General features: G+C 35.2%; 2 protein-coding genes across 5 annotated transcripts in view; one reads left to right on the forward strand and one right to left on the reverse strand.

Annotated features, from left to right (window-relative positions):
* Positions 1 to 19,468, forward strand: part of LOC145675783 (uncharacterized) — a 44,324-nt gene extending 24,856 nt beyond the window's left edge. The window contains exon 2 of the mRNA XM_081746481.1: positions 11,830 to 19,468. Within this exon, the coding sequence (XP_081602607.1) occupies positions 11,962 to 13,692 (1,731 nt within the window). The 5' untranslated portion in view covers positions 11,830 to 11,961 and the 3' untranslated portion in view covers positions 13,693 to 19,468. The remainder of the gene's footprint in view (positions 1 to 11,829) is intronic.
* The window catches only part of LOC145675782 (protein FAM135A), an 817,324-nt gene that overhangs the window by 240,128 nt on the left and 555,829 nt on the right, over positions 1 to 21,367 (reverse strand). The gene's annotated exons all lie outside the window — the stretch shown is intronic.

Genomic DNA, 21,367 nt, shown 5'->3' on the forward strand with positions numbered 1-21,367 from the left:
ACAGAGAGACGGGAAAATGCAGAGATACTAAAAACACGCAGAGGAAGAAACGTACCCAATGATCCTCATTCAGCAATGGATCTTCTCATTACATTTAACCATGCACTCTCCTCAATGTAAGTCTCCCTACCACTATCACTCTCTGGTGGTCCAATCAAACGTCTCGATTTCTTTTTCTCTCTCTTTGTTCAGAATACGAAAGAAAGAAGAACTAACTCATCCTTCCTGACTTAAAAGAAACTGAATCTCTTTAATATATATATATATATATATATATATATATATATATATATATATATATATACGCGATCACAAGGTTCGACAAAACGACATAACCCTTAAGCTAGTTCACAGGGAGTGAGTCTTCCTGTAATTAAGATGTCTGCACTTCATTCGACGTAAGAAAGACGTCAAGCAAAGTAAGTATACTCAATGAAGGAGATCCTCGCGAAATGAATGAAAAATTGCAACTTGTCTCTCTGTAATTTTATATAAAAAGAATTTTTTTTATTGTTTTGCTACAAAAAAGGCACAAATGTGACGTCACGAAATTATTATATACATGATTCTCCATTCACTTTCTTTTTTGGTTCAAATATAATATCCTGAAAGTATGAAAACTTAATTTCAGATAGTGTTTGCAAATTGCCTGCAATTCAGGATATTGTTTTCCTAGAAATCAAAATGCAAAACAATATTTGGATTAGTTGGGGCTGTTTTATATCATTGAAGTATATAAAGAACTTACATAGCAAAAAACTGTCTGAGTTGGTCACTCTTGATTATACAGATAATAGCTAATTTAAGCACGTATTATGATATAATTTTAAGATACTACATTATATAATGTAAGTTTAAATAAAACAAACTTATTTTAAAAATTGGAACTTCTAGAAGAATCTTTCACAATCTGAAAAGTTCAAAATCATTGGAGCAAATTTCCTTACTTTCGAAAAATTATTTCGAGTTTTTAAAGTATATAACTGTCATAATAAACAACCGGTCAAAAAACTACACCTTACAAATACTGAAATCTAATGGATAAATATCTGAGGGAGAAAATCTTCAGCGATGTTCAAAGAAATTGAACACTTATTAAAATACCTCTGTTTACACCATATGATACATGATACATAGAACTGATTGATTAGTGTTTCATTGCATTTTTGCAGCATCGAAGTTATTAGGAAACAGGACTCACTGTTGACAGATGATGTTCATCTCATCCACATCTATACTATATATATATATATATATATATATATATATATATATATATATATATATATATATATATATATATATATATATATATATATATATATATATATATATATATATATATATATATATATATATGTGTGTGTGTGTGTGTGTGTGTGTGTAGTATATTTTTTTCTCAGAGGAATGCCCCCTCACTATTCTCCTCTAAAAATCTCAGCTACACTACTGAAAAGTAGACACAAATGCCATTCCATTAATTTACCCATTCCGTTTAACAAAAACACTTCTGGAGCAATTTCTTCAATTGATATACAGAAACGAAAAAGGGATTTAATAATTCTTATCTCTAATGGGAATTTAATGTTTCCCTCACATCAACAATCTTGATTTCTCTAAGAATTAGTTTGCTTTTTTATTGAATTCTATTTTAAGGTGATAAATGATATTGTTTGTTATTGCATGTACCACAATAGATTATCATTAAAACAACCACATCAGAAAAGGACCAAACCCAACAATTGTTTTTAAAAGATTAAATTTGAACAGAATAATCAAAGAAGCAGAAAATGTAAGCACAGAAAAGTACTTAAAAGTCTCGATTTCATTTGATAAATGCTTCACAGTTTGTTTAACAGAGTAGTGTGTTAGTTCTAAGTGAGCGTCTGCTGACTCTAGAACACAGCATGGCACCTTTCTTGATTTTTTTCATACCGTTATTTTGATCTCAGTTTCGTTCTTTTTTACAGATTAAAAATAGTTCTCTTTTCTGCTGGTAGCAGTGGCATCTCCACGCAATGTGACTAATACAAAATGACCTTGAGGACTTTCAAGTTCCATTATTATTTTTTTTTTTTAAAAAGAGAGAATCATTGAAAATTATTACCACAAAATAGCTTTATATCCTGTGTTATTACTCACTTATTTTGCCACAAGAGGCGCCAGCGTCGTCGCGCCTGTGACATTTTACACTAATTTTATATGGGCTTTTAAAATTTAAGAGAAGGTATTTGCTGTTTCTTTCACTTTTACGTTAGATGTTTTATTTATTTTGTTGTTTATTTATATATGTTGTTATATATATTACAAAGATTTATTTACAAAATTTAAAATAAGAGGAGGCAAATCTTTCGAAATTGGTTATGTAGACTAAGTGGTTTCCAACTGGTGTGTCGCGCAGTCCCATAGGATGTCTCGGAAATTTTAGAGATTAAAAAATCATGAAGCTTTTCAAGGCCTCTAGTGGCAGCAACAATAGTCAGTATTACCTAGGTACACAATCTCTACTTCATAAAAACTAATGGTCTTACACTGTTATAGTTTATATTGTAATTACTAAAAAAATAAACAAAATAAAAAAACAAATGTGTCGCATTGTCGTGAGTGTTCTGTAAAGTGTGTCGTCAGTCAAAAAAGGTTGGGAACCACTGATGTAGCCAAATAACCGATGTAACCTATGTTGACTAAATTTATTTATTTTAATTTCTTTTCTGATTTTATTGCTTTCTTCATAATGTTATTCAAACATTAACAAACACATTAATCCCGTGCTTTTAAGCTCTCCCTGCTGCTCTAATAGTTATAGTAGGAGACCCTTAGTGCATTGGGTCCTGGGTTCGATATCCAAGTGGGACACCATTGAAATTTGAACGCATTACGGTGCTTCGGATTTCACATACGTCCACGTCTCATATAGTCTCGGTGCCGAAAGAGATACTAAATCTCCAATTCCATCAACCAATTTTGTTTTACTCGTTAGTTATGATAATTGCCACAGAAACCAAAGCCCGCTATCTTGTGTCAAGTCTGGATTGTTTTAATTCATTTAACTAAGATTAGTGGCTAAGGTACAGACATTCACGCCAAAGATCTATAAAAGCAGGGGAAGGGAAAGTGGGATCTGCGAGAATCAATTTGAGAAGTATGGAGCGTAATGAGGTTGTAGAGAGAGACCGGGAAAAGTGAGGCCTTAACTGGATTCTCTTTAAAAAGAAAAATCAAATAATCACATGAAAGAAGAAAATGTAGAAAGTCAGTACGACAGTATTCACAAAATGGTAACATTTGACCTAATAAATCTTTTTAGGTCTTTTCTTGTAGCTCAGATATTCAGAAACGTAGACTAAAAGAGCACAATTGTCAGGCACTCAAATTTCTGCACCATATTAAAGATTTTGAAAACTACTATTAGCTTATTTAATATCACTTTATAACTATTAAATGGCCTATTTTCGAAATTAGCACTTTGTAAGAATTAAATGCTCTACTGTCGAAAATAGCATATTTTAAGTATTAAATATCCAAGTTTCCAAAATAGCATTTAGTAAATATGAAACACCCCATTTCCAAAATAGTATCTTGGAAGTATCAATTAAATGTTGTACTTTTCAAACGTTGTACTCGTAAGTAATAATGTTGTACTCGTAAGTAATAAATACACTACTTTCCAAAATGGAATCTTCTAAGTATTAAATATCCTACATTCCAAAAGAGCATTTAGTAAGTATTATATCTCCTAGTTTCCAATATACTATCTTCTAAGTATTAAACGCCTTTGTTTCCAAAATAGCATCTTGTAATAATAGATAGCCCACTTTCCAAAATTTCATCCTCTAAGTATTAAATGCCTTACTTTTCAAAATAGCATTTTCTAAGTATTAAATTCCCAACTTTCCAAAATAGGATTTTCTAAGTATTAAAAAGCGTACTTTCCATAAAAAGCATGTTCTAGGTATTAATTGCCCTATTTTTTACAATAGCATTTAATAAATATTAAATTATCCATTTTCCAAAATAACATGTTCTAAATATTAAATGTCTTACTTTCCAAAACAACATCTAGTAAGTAATAAATAGTCTACTTTCCCAAATAGCATCTTGTAAGTATTAAATGCTCTACTTTGCAAAATAGCATTTACTGTATAGTAAGTATTCCATTCCAGACCCGAACTTCATCTATGTTGAAAATTTGATTGAGATCGGTCGGTTGGTTCAAGAGTTATTAAGTCACAAACACAGACATTTTCATTTATATATATATATACACACTTACTTACAGTAAATGCTATTTTATGTTGTAATTTTATAAAAACATATAAGATATGTTTTTATACTGTATATATCCGATTGTTAGAAGTTCCTACGAGGACGTCAGAAGTTATCCTACTCACGAGTGTATTGAACTGTAAATGAAAAGTTTGCTTGTGAAGTGTGTGTAACAGGTTTCAGCCATAAAGAAATTAATAATTTGACAGTTGACTCAACAATCCAATCCCAGCTGTAGTGCAAATAAATAACTGTAGATTCGCATAAAGTTTACTCCTAAGAGGAGAGTAGGATGTACTACGCGAATACATTATAAATATACGTGCAGGCATCCACTCCCGTGTCTGTCATAACAGGATGTTATATATTTCGTTTCTAAATGGGTTAGCCATGTGGAAGGAACAGTCGCTCTGTTCTCTCGTAATCTGAAAAAAAAAAAAAAAAAAAAAAAAACACCTGGGTGAAATGGAATGTCGAGAAAATGCGTAAGGTATAGGTTATTTTGCACATCAGCAGTCTTTCTACGTCATGCTGTCTGGATTCAGCCTAGAATGACTTCCTCACCAAATTTTATTTTTCGAAAAAAAAAAAAAAAAAGCGCGCACGGTTTTAGCGTGTTGTTCGATTTGTGACGCCTATACAAAATTTTCTTTATTGCACAAGTGTATAATGAGAATATTAGGGATTTATGTGTGCTAACAAGCGCAATAGGTGAGTTCGCCACGAGAGTCGAACTATTTAGTGTATTCGATAGAGTTAATGAAACTTGTATAATCGGGAGCGCGTTGGCTCAGTGGTAAAGCGTTCACCTCTGGTGCGTGGGGTCCCTGATTTGATTCCAGCTCGCAGCAAGTGAACTTTGTGGTGGACGAACACCGTGTACGTGGGTTTCCTCGGGGGTCTTCCATTTCCTCGCACTTTCTCCATTTCACCACTTCATTTATTTCTCGTCATCACCGTCTCCCTTAGAGACGGGGGCGTTAAACTGAAACTTGTATAACATATTGTAAAAGAAAAACTAATCTCGATTGGGTTTTTGAGAAAAAAAAAACTTTCAAACATTGTTCGTAACTATGAAGGAACACTTGACTATATTCCGTTCGAATCACCTGTTAACTTCACATGTAATTTGGGTATAAAAACCAGGGGTGCCCACAAGGGGGGAGCTATGACGCAAACTGCGTCATTGAAATATTTGGGGGGGATAAAAATCTATATAAATATGTTTGAGAGTTTGTAAAAATTAATCGAAAAGATTTTTTTTCATGGAAGAAAACTTATGGATAGACAATGGGGGGTGCGTCATGGACATAAGGGGGACTGGGCACCACTGTAAAAACTATATTAACTGTAATATCTTTGCGTTCATCAATGTTTTTGGTGCAAAGACAGATCTTGAAACATTTTCCCCATATCTTGAAAACTAAATTTTGAAGACATTTCAAACATTGCATAATTAAACTTTTTGCTGTTGCTAATCACAGCAAATTTCACAAGCAGCTGGCTGACGGTTAATGTAATAAATGGACTTAGGGTGTATGTAGACACTATGCTTTCGCAGTAATGCAAACCGTGCTCTACTGGTTAAAAAAAAAATGGAGGGGAAACTAAACTGATCTTTTTGCACCACGAACTTGAATAAATATCATGGTATTACAGTTATGTACAGTTTTCATAGCCAAAATTAAATCTGAAGTTAACAGATGATTTGAATAAACTATAGCCACGTGCCCTATCACACTTGCGGAGAATGTTTGAGAGGGGCTTTCTTTTTCTTTCTTTTTTTTTTAAGTTATACAGTTTCATTAGCTGTACAGTATTAAACGGATTAATTAATTCGATTCACCAGAGTAAACTCACCTATTGTTCTTCTAAGAAGTTAACTTTGGTAGTTTTTTTTTTTTTGAAAAATTCGAGAAATAAAATTGTGGCACTAAAAATTATGACGTTTGTTGCCAATAATTGATACTTTTTACTTCGCTGCTCCGATTAAATAGCTAGAACCCCTAGGGGGGGGGGTGCAAAGGTGCTCAATTTAATTCAAATGTACTGGCAGTTATTTGGTGCAACCCCCCTCAGAAAATCCTGGATCCGGCCCTGTATGTAGATATGTATATAAGTAAACCAGCTCACTCTTAACTAACATATTTTTATTTATTGTTGATATGCTTCTAACGTTCACACACATACCTCTAACAGTGATACATATGTTTCTAACAATGAAACATAAAACTTACTCCTAAAAGTGTTTCAAGTAATCCTAACAATGATGCCCATACTTCTTGTAATTGTTTTGAAGACATGGCCGGTAGCTGAGCCTGGGGGCAATTGCCTCCTTCTCCCACAGATTTCCCTCTTCCATGTCCGGGTTTCGAAATACATGTCAAAACATGTTAGATTTGCTTATTCACATACACTGACACTATAGTATTTCACCTAGGTTATTTACTGTAGTTAATGTAAGTATGCAATGTGCATTAATGTTCGTTTTACACGAAGTATTTATGTGCATCATGGTGTGTGTATTCACGACTTTGCTTGTATGTAAGTCTTTCCCTCCTTCTCACCCTCTTGGATAAAATTCTGCAGACGTATCTGTTTGAAGATTTTTCATATAGTGTATTACGGATGGCCAAAATTTTCCGGAATCTGAACTTTCATTTATCGGACTTCGGACAAATTCCAGATTTCGGAAGAATCCCAGAATTTTTGTAAATTCCGTAATTTTTCCAAATTCCGATTTTTTTTCCGAATTCCGTATTTTGCGAAAACCGGATATTTTCCGAATTCCGGAATCTTTTGCGATTGTACTTTCTGGATTCCGAAAAGTAAAACTTCCGGAATTGGCCATCCCTATAATGTATATATTTGGAGGACCAAAACTTATGGTGTGTGAAATTGCGCAAGTGTGTCAGGAAAGATTTGGAAGCGGTTTTCAGTTTATTTAATTGCGTTTTGTGGATACAACATGTCTCACTATCTACATCTTTGGTATCTTTAATTGTCTTTTTTTCTTTTTCAATTTAAATTGAGGTGAGAAAAGGGTTGGAGGTTGACTTTAACGAAGAGTTTTAAACAGTGACGAATCTAACACGGGCCCAGGAGGCCTAAGTATACATTTTTTTAATGTAAAAAATACTTTAAGCTATTATTTATATATTTTTTGAAAGTTTATAGTAAAGTTAATGATATATACCTACTCATTATTGTCAGGGTTCTGGTTGCCCTCACCCCTCGGCTTTAAGGTTCTCGATCCGCCACTGGCTTTAAGCAGTAGAGTTAGTAATCATTTTTTTGAAATGACTTTCTGAAAGTTATAATCTTAAAAGGCACATTGTTAAGTATAATATTAATCAAATAGTCCTGAAAAATCATTTCACCGCAGGGGCGTCATTTATCCCCCTCCCTCCCGAGTTTGAGATTTCTATAGATTTTATCAATAAAATAGTAGTAAATCAGTGAAATACGCGAAATTTTACTTATATCAAGGGGTCTTGCCCACAAAAGCAAAATCTGAAATGACGCTCCTGTTTCACTGTCCGCTATTTAAGTACAAAATTCCATGTCCCTTTAAGAAGTTAATTGATAAATAAAATGGTTTTAATATATACAGTAGAACCATTATCATACCCAACGATGAACCTAGGGAAATGAATCACTTTAGCATAATATATTTGTTTGAAAAGGTCCTTCCTTCCGGCTCCACCATCCCCTTCCCTCCCCCACCCCAAAGTCGAGTAATCTAAAACGCTTCTTGGAATGTCATATAGGTTTTTCACACTATTTCACGGCTCAGTTACATCTCACTACGTACAGATAAAAAATAATCATAATTTAAAACCAACTCAGCATAAACATGAGCGGTTTATAGAAAGAAACAAATTAAACTAAAAGTAAATCACCGTATCTCCTAAAGACTTGAAGATCCTACTAAAATAACACAGCCGTCATTTTGAAAGGGGAAAGAAATTAAAAAAATACACAACCTTTTTTTTTTCTAACAAGTTGCCAAAAAAGAAAAGGAAACGTCACACCACACATCAAACACCAGCGCCACTTTTAAAGCAAAGCGACCGCTGAAGAGTTATGCGCGAAATGTCGACAGCTCGAAAGAATCTTTGGATAAGTTACTGACAAACGTCTTAAGCACGATTCTTTTTTTCGCCTTTCTATATTTTTCCTTCTTCTGTTGATTTCTTTGATTGCGAAATTGGTGAGATTACGGTACAATCAGAATTTAAAACCTTTAGTATTCACAAAAATTCTTCTCTGAACTTTTTCACATATTGATTGGTTAAATTTTAATGAGAATGTCAGCACCAAGACTATTTGCTACATATTGATTGGTTAATTTATTATGGTATAACATGGAAATAAGCAACCAGGGGCGTATCCACGACAGACTTCTGAGGGGGCGGGGGGTTGTGATACTGCTACTTAGAACTACTTTTAAGAGCCCTAAAATCTCTGGGATGGGTTTTATTTATATATAAAATAAGAAAATTTCCTTTTCTGAGGGGGGGCAATTGCCCCCTGGATCCGCCCCTGTAAGCAACAGGGCAATTTGTTCCCATCACAATAAAGGCCAATAGTCTGAATATCTCTCGTTAAAACTAACAAGGAGAAGACAGACTTTGGTAAGTGAACTTCAGGGCCATTTTTTGCGAGGCGGTAGCCATTTGTAACTATAAGTAAAATATTAATTCACCATACGTTCATAATGTATTAAAACAATAGAAATTTTCAATCACTTGCAAGATCTTTCAATGTTCCATGTTAACTAGGAACAAAATTTAATCTCTTCCGTACAAATATTATTGTTACCGCAGTCGTTGTGTAAAAATGTTCTTGAAGCTTCGTGTCTACATCTGTTGACAGTGTGCGAATTACAAGGGGGATGAGGGGGAAATCTCCTTTGGTTATAGCAACATCCAGTATTAGCAAAGGGGATTTCCCCTTCAACTCCTTTGTAATTCGCGCACTGTCAACGGATGTGGACATGAAGCGTCAAGAACATTTATTACACAACGACTGTCATAACCATAATATAACTCGTGATATCAGTATATTTAAGGAATAGATTAAATTTTCTTGCTAGTTAACATGTAATATTGAAAGATTTTCCGAGTGATTGAAAATTTCTATTGTTTTAATACATTATAAACATATGGTGTATTAATATTTTACTTATAGTTACAAATGGCTACTTTATTGGTTGAAGCAAAAAAAAACGAAAATAAAAGTTTGACTCAACGGGAATCGAACAATGGACCCTTTGCACTTAAATCTCGGGTTCTTCTCACTCTGCCACGCCGTCACTTCATAAGTTTACGCGTCTTACGATACGATATATGCATCAAGCAGAAAACTTTAAGAAGGTTTTTCTAGGTTATTTTGGGCCATTGCGCCCTCCCAGTTTGTAATATTAACTCTTTAAGTGTGCACTACCACCTCGCAAAAATGGTCCCGAAGTTCACTTACCAAAGTCTGCCTTCTCCTTGTAAGTATAAAACCTAAAAGCATAAACGATATGTTAAAGAAGACGGATGATTAATGACTGAATGATTAGAAATAATTGGTGGAGTAAGAACGTGAAGAAAGAACGGGAGAACCACGAGAAAACCCACTAATACGATGTTATCCACCATACAATTACTTGGTCTGAAATAGAACCATGGATCCCTAGTATTAGAGATCAGCGCTCTACCGCAGAGTCACCGTGCCCACTCTTTAAGAGACCTAATCAATGCGAAATTAAAATACCGCTAATTTTACAGCAATTATGTGATAATCTTCAAATATATAAAAGATAATCGAAATGTGGAACAAGAGCGCCCTAGACAATATTATTTTGCATGAGGTACCGTTATCACGAGTCACCTATTGTGCTGCCAAAATGACTTGAACCGTGGCAAAAATGCGAACTAACGCTCACACCCTCACATACCCACGCGTTGAGCCAATAAGGGTTCAGCTGTTGCTAAGCGAGAGAAAGCGAGTGGATTTCCTTCAGCCGATAGCAGCGCTTGCAACGGAAGACTAGGGATCAAGTCAATGTGGCATATCAATAGTAGCTTTCCGTTTGCAACCAGTTATAAACGCAAAAATAAATGCCGATTTTCTAAATGGCTGGAAATTGAAAGCAGATAAGTGGGTTGTGATAACGACATCTCATGTAAAATAATATTGTCTAGCGAGCTCTTGTTCCATTTTTGAATTATCTTTTATCTATTTTAAGATATCACATAATTACTATAAAATTAGCGGTATTTTAATTTCGCTGTAATGGGTTTCTTATACAATATTACAAAATTGACGAGACAGAGATAGTTGGTTTGTTGAATTTTAGTGTCTCTTTTCAGCACCGAGACTATATAAGACGTAGACCCACAATTTAAGATAGAATCCGAACAATCGTAATGCGTTCAATATACTTTTCCACAAGGATCGAACCCGAGCCTCTTTGAGGATAACTGGTTAGCGTGCGCGCCTTTGGCGTGGGAGATCCGGGTTCGATTCGCGGCGAGAGCTCATATGGTTCGGATTCCATGTTAAGCTGTGGGTCCATGTCTCACATAGCCTCGCTGTTGAAAAGGACGCTAAACCCAAAATGAAATCAAACCAAGATTGAACGCGTGACCACGTGCACCAAGACACCGCGCTAGCCACTAGACCAGCGGGTCTCGTGATAGAACTGCAGTTTGAGCTCCGCACTATTTACTAACAAAATTCTTCTTTGGACTTTCACAGATCGATTAATTGGGATTCAACAGGGACGTCAGAAGCGAGGAAATTTGTTTCTATAACAAGAGAGGCCAATAGCCTAACTTCCTCTTATTTAAGGACTGTCAAGTTAAAACGAATCATAAAACTTAAAACCATAACCAGTAACGGGTAAAAGCATAAGCATAAGAGATAGCAAAGAAAATAAAAAGCTTGATAAAACGTAACGTAACGAAGACTTAGTTGTACAGCGCTCACCTCTAGTGCCATGGTTCAATCCCAGGTCATGCAAGTTTGTGGTAGACAATGTTGTGTCCGTGAGTTTTCTCGGGGTTCTCCCGTTCCCTTCCACGTCCTCATTGTACCAATTCATTTCACTATCATTCACTGTTATTAACCATCCATCTCTTGTAGCCAATAGCGCACAACGGTGAGAAGTAAAAATTTAAAACATTTTATTTCATTTTCAAATTAAAGCGCCTATCAAGAGAACAGGCTGGGGCTTCATCCCTGCTCAACCCAGTAAAATGGTGAGAAATAGACTTTGATCTTCTGGGGTATATTCCCTGATTAAGATATTTGAGTCGTAGTGTGTTACTGTAAGAAAAATCTACAATTACTTTGTACAACCCAAATATAAAATACAGTAAAATATTATTTGGATCTTTTTCGAGAAAGACTCCAAGACTCAACTATTGCTGATGAAGCTCAAAGAAAATTGAAAAACAAATATTTGTAAATTTCTGTGTTACTATTTTAGACGTAAACTACGTAATACTATGTTTCACTGTGTTAGTTCAGGAAAATACTAATTAATTGAATTTTTTCTTTTCGTTTCAGATTCATGAATAATACTTCAGGCATGCAAGTCTCTTTGTGCCACTTTAGCGAACACCATCAACAGTGATGTGATCAGAAGAACAAATTAATGGTACCATAAGAAATAAACCAAGAGACAGGTAATGACGACTCATGGGGATTGACTGGAAGTTTGAAACTGGTAGCACAAGCTTCCAGAAACCATCAATGACTAGCAACGCTTCATTTAAAGGAAACCAACACCACACACAGATATCCAGCGATGACATTAACTCCACTTACATGCTCTTCTATAAGCCAGATTCTTACTCGGACATTGAGGTCATGTGGGGGATGTTTCTGGTGGTGGCTATTTTTCTCCTCAATATTAGTGTCCTAGTGTTAGTGTCGTTATCTCGAGAACTATGGAAGCCTCGGCACCTTTGGATGGCAGCGTTATGCAGCACCGACCTTTTTGTAGGCATTCACAAGATACTTGAACTGATAAACCTCTGGTATCCCCAAAGAGTGTTGTGTATTGTGAACAAATCAACAATGGGAATACCATATGTTATCAACATGACAATTCTTACTTTACTATCTTTAGATCGATTCGTTGCAGTTCGTTATCCCTTTTTCTACTCTAGTACCATTAATAACAAACACGTGTTTTTTGCATTTGCCATTGTTGTGATGTCTGGTATGGCTTTGGGATCTGCATCCATTATCCTTGGCCTGCAAGACGGAAAATGTCGTGCACAACCCATCCAATTAGTGTATCTGACAATTGCGCTGACAGTGTGCTCGTTTCTTAGTCTGTTGTTCAACAGCAGTGTTCTTCGCACAGCTAAAAAGCAACTGAACGCCATTTACGCACAAGAGCAACATGCAAACAAGCGAAGAGTGTCCGTGGTATGCTCTAAGTGTGGATATCGCAACCAAACTTTTGTGAATACTCTGTTGCCATTGCCAGACATAACAGATACGTTAAAAATGACGACCACTTTGCCCAGCAAACTTTGTGACCAGATGGATTCATCCACCGCATCACGACAAGAAATAACACTCTTAGACTCTCGCCACGAGCTCCCCGATTTTGTGACCAATTTCTCATCCATCGACGATAAACCAGGATTAGTCGACGCTTCGACAATATTAACGAAACCTGGTGTAAGTTTTGCTCCACAATCTGCTTCAAGAACTTCCATCTTCAACGACAGCAGCGCCTTTGAACATGGAGGAGTTCTTCCAGTTGTATCAACAGCAATGCCTCCGTTGGTAGAGCTAGACAATTGTGCAGAAGCATTAGCAGCTGTTGAAGCATCAGCCAACAGTACAATTATCCGAACATTTTCGTTACCTCACATTCCAGATCCACTAGAATTCCAGCCATTGAAAGAGGAACAAGAGCTTCAACCAGCCCAAATATTAGACTCTTGTGACAAAGTGCCTAGTGTTAACGACATAAACGTTATTCCAGAAGTTATACCACATGTGGTATCATCTCTTGGGCTCAAGAGGAGCAAGTCAATGATGACGTATCGACCAAAGAAATTTTATCACGGAAACAATTTGTTCCGAAATCTAAACTTTAGCAAAGCCCACATGTTTGTCCACGTCGGACGATTGTTCCCAAGTGTCCGATTTGCTAAAACAGTTCTTGTGATGATGATCCCGATGTGGGTGTTTATTTTACCGATTGTTACAATCATTCCATTGCACCAACAATGCGAGGACATTGACACTAAAATAGACTGTGAACTTGTGAGTACTCTGTGGTCCTATTTGCTTATTCATATGCGCAGTATTTTACCGCTTCAGGCGGTTATTGATACTTTTATCTACGCCTGCGGCAGCAAAGAGTTCAAAATAGCCGTCCGAAGAAAGTTCAAAAAAGCTTGTTAAATTGATTTTTATTATGTGGTGTTAAATGGACGAAATGTTCAAAAAAAATTTTTTTGTACTCTAAATAAGATTAAAACTAGGATATTTACAAATACTGATATGTGGGGGAAAATAAGTTCAAAAAAGATTGACTATTATAAATTGTATTCACTACCTACCTATTATGTATGCACTTCATTTGAGTACAAATACGAGTGCATCCAAAATTCATTGTAATCTTCTAAAATCAGAATATTTTTATAACTATATTATATTAAATTATTCATATTGTAATGATGTATAAATAGGACAAAAACTAACCTTAATTTTCACGGAAATTTTCAGACGTTATCTTTTTCAGAACCTCTGTCATATTATCTCTAGTTAAAATTACAACAAAACAAAGTCATATATTCTATACTCCTTTGAAATTTAACCTACAAGTTGAATAAATCAAAATATTCAACCTTTATTGTAATAATGATCAGTAATATTATAACGAAGGACTGTCAGAGTAATATAATGAATATGGTTGCAGATCAACAATAATTTATCATTATTTGAAATATTAAACCTTTAACGCGCCATTTTTTCGATCAAACTGATTTTGTTTAATTTGAAGTGGTTTTTGTGTAGGAAACACGGGATATTTTTTAAAAAATAAGGCAAATAATATGTGGTCTATGGGATATTTTATGGTGTTTGCATATATGCAAAGTTGCGCGTTGACATCTGCAAAGTCCACTAAAACCAGATAGAACCAATAAAACGTGAGAAATGTCAGCGTACTTGCACTTTTGCACTCATTACACTTCTGTCTAACACACACAAAAAAATCAACAGTTCAAAACGTGTCCACCTAAACGAGCAAAGAAAGCTCAAATATGACAAGATGGCAACTCCGCGTGCAGCAAGTAATACAAAGAGACCAACGCTGGCTTACTATGACATCTAGCGGGAAATTCAGAACTTCATTAGTGAAAGGGCATCTTAGCTGATACGCAGAGCCGAACTAGAAACTACGTGGTCCAATACAATTTCAAAGTAAACTTTGCATATATGCAAAACTGCGCGCTAAAGGGTTAAGCATATTATTTTTGTTACCTGGGAGTGTAATCTAACGGCATTGAGTACCTACATCCATTTCTTTTGGTCCATTTATTATTTATATCGCGAATTACTTTATGTATTCTGTGAAATGAAGTGAATTTTTTTAATGCTTTGTTTTCACTGATTCACAACAAATGTGCATTATATTTTGATATATAAATTTGACGTAACTTATATGAAATTTAATTATTAAATAATAAAACAATATAAGCAAATTTTTTTACGAGGATAATTCAGAAAGTAATGCCACCAAGGTGATACTTTTATTTGTGTTTGAAAGATAGCACCGATACAGATATCAATGGAAAGCTTGCAATGTTGGCTACAAATGGTGGCATCATTTTTTAAACATAGTCCCTATTACGGGCAACACATTTGCGCCAACGCAAAACAAGTTTTGATGCCGTCGACGAAGAATTGTGGTGTCTGCTGGCGATATCATTGCCGATTAGCTGCTTCTACCTCCGCATTACAACTATAGCGTTGACCCTTAAGATGATTCTTAAGTTTGGGGAAAAGTCAAACGTTGCAGGGCGCAAGATTCGGACTATAGGCAGGATGAGGCAGATTGTCAAGAACACTTTCCAGCAGACGGCACAACTTGGACTTTTTGGCTGAGGAGAGAACGTGAGGTGGTACTCCTCCATCGACTGACGCCTCGTTTCCTAGTCGTAATGGTGTATCCACGACTCGTCGCCCGCGATGAATGTTCCTGTGCGCACAACCTTCTGCAGTCAAAAATCCAATGACAGTGCGCTGTTTCAACCGGACGTCACCACTAGAGATGCCATGGATTGCTCCATTACTCTGGAGTGAGAAAAGATAGGAAGGTAAAACAAATAACATTCTATAGCTTAAACATCAGTACACCAATGAAAAACAGTGAGAATATTCGCAGTACTATTGGCCAAATAGTGGGCTTGGAGGCATTACTTTGTGAATCACCTCGTACTTTTCAGGAAGTAAGGGACATCTAAATATAGATATTTGATTATAAAATTCAGTAAAATCAAACAATTAAAATTCAAGCTCATTTCAAAGAACAAAGAAAACTAATTCATTGTGTAATTCAATTGACTTTAAAAAGCAGGCAGATATTCAACACTGTTTACAATAATATTATGTAAGTGTATTTGCCTGTAATTTGTTGTAATTTTACGATGTTCAGTCTTGTTTTAAAAATCATGATTGTTTTTTTTTAAAAATTGTATTCATATTCATAGCCAAAATTGAATCAAGTAAAGGTGTATCTTATTGACTTCATTAAGATTTTTATCGTTTGTCTGTTAAATAATTCTACCATTTATGAAACTAGAATTTGAAAAAGACATATGGGTGGCCATTTTTAAAAACTATATTGTACCCACAAAATTAAAATGTACTCGAGAGGAAGGTGATTGTATTATTATTTTTCTGATCGTAAATGCACAAACACAAATTTCTCATAACAAAACTTAATTTATTATCATTCTTCAAGGTGTTTCATTAAAAGTATCATCATTATTATTAAATGATTATAGTGTATAAGTTTAATAGAAAAACTAATCTGTGTAAATTTCGCACAAATCATGTAATAAGAATTATATCATTTAAAGAAAACACTAAAATGTAAGAACTGTGTTAATAGTGTTCCTTTATATATTTAATAGCATTCGAAAGAAACGGAAACATGAAAATATGTGAAAGGTTGATAAATATGACTGTAGAAGAATAGTAATAGGAGAGAAAAGTTCATTAGAAACATATATAGAAAGTAAGATTATTGTACGCCATGCCGAACAGGTATTTTAAAATCACAATACGACTCCACTGAGTTCTATACTAATACAGTTCCTTTCAAATCGTTCAATTTATTTCTGTACAAGTCAAAGATGGAAGGTTTGAAGTCGTAAAATACAGGATGGCAACGCATTATAATGACTCATCATATTATATATATAACCTTTAAACTGATAGTCGCATGTTGGTTTATAGTAATCAGCAACTCAAATAATTTCTCATAACTTTCTTTCGCGGATGATAGATTAAACTAAGCCTATTCCTTCTTGTGCATTCATTAATTCTCAGTGAAGTGTTTGCAACAGACTTTCTCAAAATTTCAACAAGTATGTACGAGAATGTTTCTGGGTTTATGCATCTTTTAAAAACGCGTTTAAAAATTAAATAAATAAATTAAGGAGGTGCCAGATTAACGCATTCACCACGTGAAAATTCCGCTTACGTTTTTCATGTAAGCAAACACTGTAGCCAAATACTGTTTGAAACTTTTTTATTCAGTTGCTGATCTTTGTAAACCACTTTTTTTTTTAGTCACTACATACTACTACACCAAAGTTTTTTTATTTTTCTTTGGGTCACTACAATGTGTATATACTACGGGATGGCTTGAAGGATAGGTCTCAGTGGGCAATGGTGGTGAAACCTGACGGTATAATTTAAGAATATCTCATTGAATTGTGGCTACATTTCTATGATTATTATACGTTCATATTGTGTCCAATATAATTTATATCAAACTAAATGCATGATGTATTCTGAGGATATTCTACCTAGGTATTATTGAGACAAGTGTTCTATTCTTTTCCTTAAAAAGAAGAAATTGTAATACCCACCGTTGATCGAGGAAGAATGGTAACGATAAATAATATAAGGTGACCTGGTTAAAGAGTTTAAAAACCCACGATATTCATTTTTTTAGTTTAACGTCCCACAGTTATACACTAAAGCCAAGGAAGATGGTGATAATGAAATGGATGATAACAGTGGAATGAAGTAAGTAAGACGAAACGGGAGAACCCCATGAAAACCCAAGCACATGATGTTTGTCTACCACGCAGTTTACTTGCCACGGGCTGGGATTGAACCAAAGAACTCCCGCACCAGAGGCGAACGCTCCAACATTGAGACATTACAGCTCTACACGGTATTCATTTATATAATTCAATTAATATATGCCTTCTTAAACCGTAAGTTATTACTCTAATGGAATTTTAAGATTTTATATCGATGAACAATCTTGCCACCTCCGCCTCCAATCGAAATGACACTACTGGTGAGAACAATCAGTAAATTAGCTTCTTTTTTTTGCATAGTAAAAAATAACTTGGATTAATCCAGTTTTTTGGGAGTTTGTACGGCTTAGATCTTGTTACTGATCATTCTGTCACAACTACAGTGTGGAGTGTTCATTTTCCAAAATTAAAATATTAATAATAATAATAATAACAAAAATTGAGCAGCACCATGGGACATGAAAGACTGAAACCTTGGCGCTTCTTTCCATCGATGAGTACTTGGCTAGAGAGCTGGATTTTGAAGAGGCAATATTAAGAAGGGAGGAATTTTAAGGTATGATAAATGTTATTCAAACTGAGTATTTCTGATATGCAGAGTATAAAGATAAGCCGGTTATTCTAAAATTTATAAGGATGTAAATTCTCAGTTGTAAAAACCAGATGAGATGGGGACAGAGAGGAAAAGGGGAGCAACGGAGAAATGACAGGGATCTGCACGCCTGTACTTACTCCCATGGACCTACGGGGGGAGTCTGGTGCAATCCTTATTTGTCATCCTATGTGCGGTAGAGTACTATAAGTTTTTAAAACTGTCTAAGACGGCGGCTGCTGTTGCTGCTACTACTATTACTACTACTACTACTCAAGGGTATGGCTTCTTGACGCTGTAAGAAGTAAGAATGTTATTATTATATGTCGGAGAAGCATCAATTAATGTATGTATTTGAATATCTGTTATGAGGTCATAGTTAATCAGATCTTCTACAAATAGTACCACTGATTCTTACTTGGGGGCACAGTATAGCAGTAGAGCGCTTACTTCTGGTATGTGGGGTCGCTGGTTCGATCCCCGGCGAAGTAAGTTTGTAGTGGATAACACTGTGTTTGTGAGTTTTCTCGGGGTACTTCCGTTTCCTCCCAATTTCTTGCCTTAATCATCGTCTCTCTTAGCCTAACGGGCATAAACGTGGAACGTTAAACTGATTTTTTTTTTCATTTTTTCTATTCCTCTACTCCAGTTTATTAATTTTCAGTACTCGCCGCTTTGAACTAAAGGGGAAAGAGACTGACTACTCTAATCCTGCTACACTGGCCCAACTACCTATGCTAGGTAAATGGTCTAGAGCCAGATTTCGAATAGAAAACTCAGATAAATTAAGATTCACAGGTACAAATCAATTGACATGAGACTTTAAATTTAAATTAACAAATTCTGAACATCCTCTTTGTAATCCTTGAAAGTTTGTAAGTGACTACGTTTTGAATATTTGATATCTATAATTCCACAGCTTACTACGCTGACTTAACTTGTATAGAAATACAGATCTTATTCGTGAACTCATTACTATTACAGTGAAGAGTGTTAATAATTGTATTTATTTGTTACTAAATATATTGTGAAATACTTGTACTAAACATGTGTTTAGTATTTCCCAAGAATGAACAAAGTATTTTATGAAGAATTTCTAAGAACAAAGAAAGAAAAATAGAAAGGTGTGCGTGTGTGTGTATTTTTTAAATGAGTATTTTATGGTATGTGTATTTTTATTGGAGCGGTATTTTAATAATATAATGTACTGATTTGGATGTGCAGCTCTTTTATGTATTAGATTGTATGAATAAGACTTTCTTTTTCCAAGTTGTTGAAGCAATAAACTATTTATTGACTCAAACTCAGTAACTGGTTTTAATAAATAACACACTTTAAATAGAGAAAATTCACGATTATGCGTGGAACTATGTGATGCAACAACCGCGGATAATCCGCAAAATGAGCGGAAAAGGACACAAACCAATACGAAAACGCGTTTAAACATTTTTTCTTTACACCTGGGAGCCTACAGATTCATTTATGAGTTAATAAACAACAGTTTTCAGTACTTACAGGCACTGGAGGATCTGCGGGGAGAACGGTGGAAGTGATTGGCCCCCAAAGGCTAGGAGTAAACGCCTATATATACATTTTAATCAAATATGTCCTTGTTATAGAAGTATATATATACAAAATATTGCACTACTTTCTTCTGATTTGATGTAAACATCCATATTTCAAGCCTACATTAATCGTCCAGGAGGCGATCCGCCCTCTCCAAACGATGTTTCGATGGGATTCGTGAGATGCACTATTGTTGATGAAAAGAAGAATGAGTTTCCCTTTTACTCCCTTAGCATATATATATATATTTCCAAAAAATATTTCCTTATCATTTGCTATCGTAACTAAAAGAGTATTCCACGGGCAGTGATGAGCTAGTCATTTCTTCTCTTTTATATAATAGCATTGATTAATATATTATATTTGCTCTAAGGAGAGAAAGAAAGTCATACAAGTTAGGACTACATTACTAGTGCAGCATGGAAGACACGTTGTTCTGCGTGTGCGACGACTTCACATAACTCTTCAGTTCTGCAAAGTTCATGGGGTCTGTTTGGGGTCACTAGATCCTCCGGGTCATGAGTCACGAATTTAATGATTCTATCCAACACTTTGAATGGCAATAGTTCTTCTTAAACCTTCAATAATTTATCACTTACTGAGATATTCTTCTAGCTTACGACTTTTAAAATCTATTTACAAAGAACTAAATGATGTTTTGATCTCGTCTTTAAATTTCTTTGTAAGTATTAGATTGTTTCTCTCCTGTGTGTTTGAAATGGAATACCTAACATATGATTATGACTTAGCAATCCGAAACTCAATACCACCCCAATCTCAATACATATTTGTGCTGGGGTGGCACGGTGGGTCAGTGGTAGAGCGCTTACCTTTGGTGTGTGGGATCCCTGCTTCGATCCTCAACCAAGTAAGTTCGTTGTGAACAATATCGTGTACGTGCTCTAGTAGCAGACAACTTGCAAACCGCTTGCTGTAAGCTTGAGTTGCAAGTTGGCCGGGCTTGCAACCAGATTGATTGGAAAACGTGTAAGCATGCCGCAAACTGAATTCCAGTAACGAAATTACATGGGGACAACCTTGCATTCAGTGTTAAATTTAAGCAAGCGTTTTACAAGTCAAGTCAAGTCAATAGCCAATGAATGGCCAGTGGTGCTTTGACGCTCTGCGAAGGATCTAAAGCATCGCTTGCAAGTACAACAAAAGGCAGATTGTATGAAAGCATGAGTTTCAAATGCAAGCGTAGAAAGCCAAAAGCCAAGCATGCGCCAACTGGCAGAAAGCCTTCTTGCTACTAGGGTGTGTTTTCTCGGGGTACTATTGTTTCCTCCCACATTCTCATTCCACCAAGTCTTCCATTATCATTCATCTGCCTTAGCATCATCATCTCCCTTAGCTTAAAGGGCATAATCGTAGGAAGTTTAACTAAAAGATTTTTTCATATTTGTGCAAGCAGTTTACTATACCAGTATACAGGTAATGACATCTACCGGCATTGTTGTAGACGATAGTGCATATAGTGACATCTATTAACGTGACCGTTTATTATTAAAAATTAGTGTGACGTTTACTATGTACTATTAGGATATTATGTAAATCCTATTTGACATATCTTAAGAGGAAATAACTTTAATGTGTTGTAGGTCTAAAGAAGAAGAACAGACTGAAATACAAATTA

The sequence above is a fragment of the Thermobia domestica genome, chromosome 18, assembly GCF_964235325.1.
Source record: "Thermobia domestica chromosome 18, izTheDome1.hap1.1, whole genome shotgun sequence".
NCBI lineage: Eukaryota > Metazoa > Arthropoda > Insecta > Zygentoma > Lepismatidae > Thermobia > Thermobia domestica.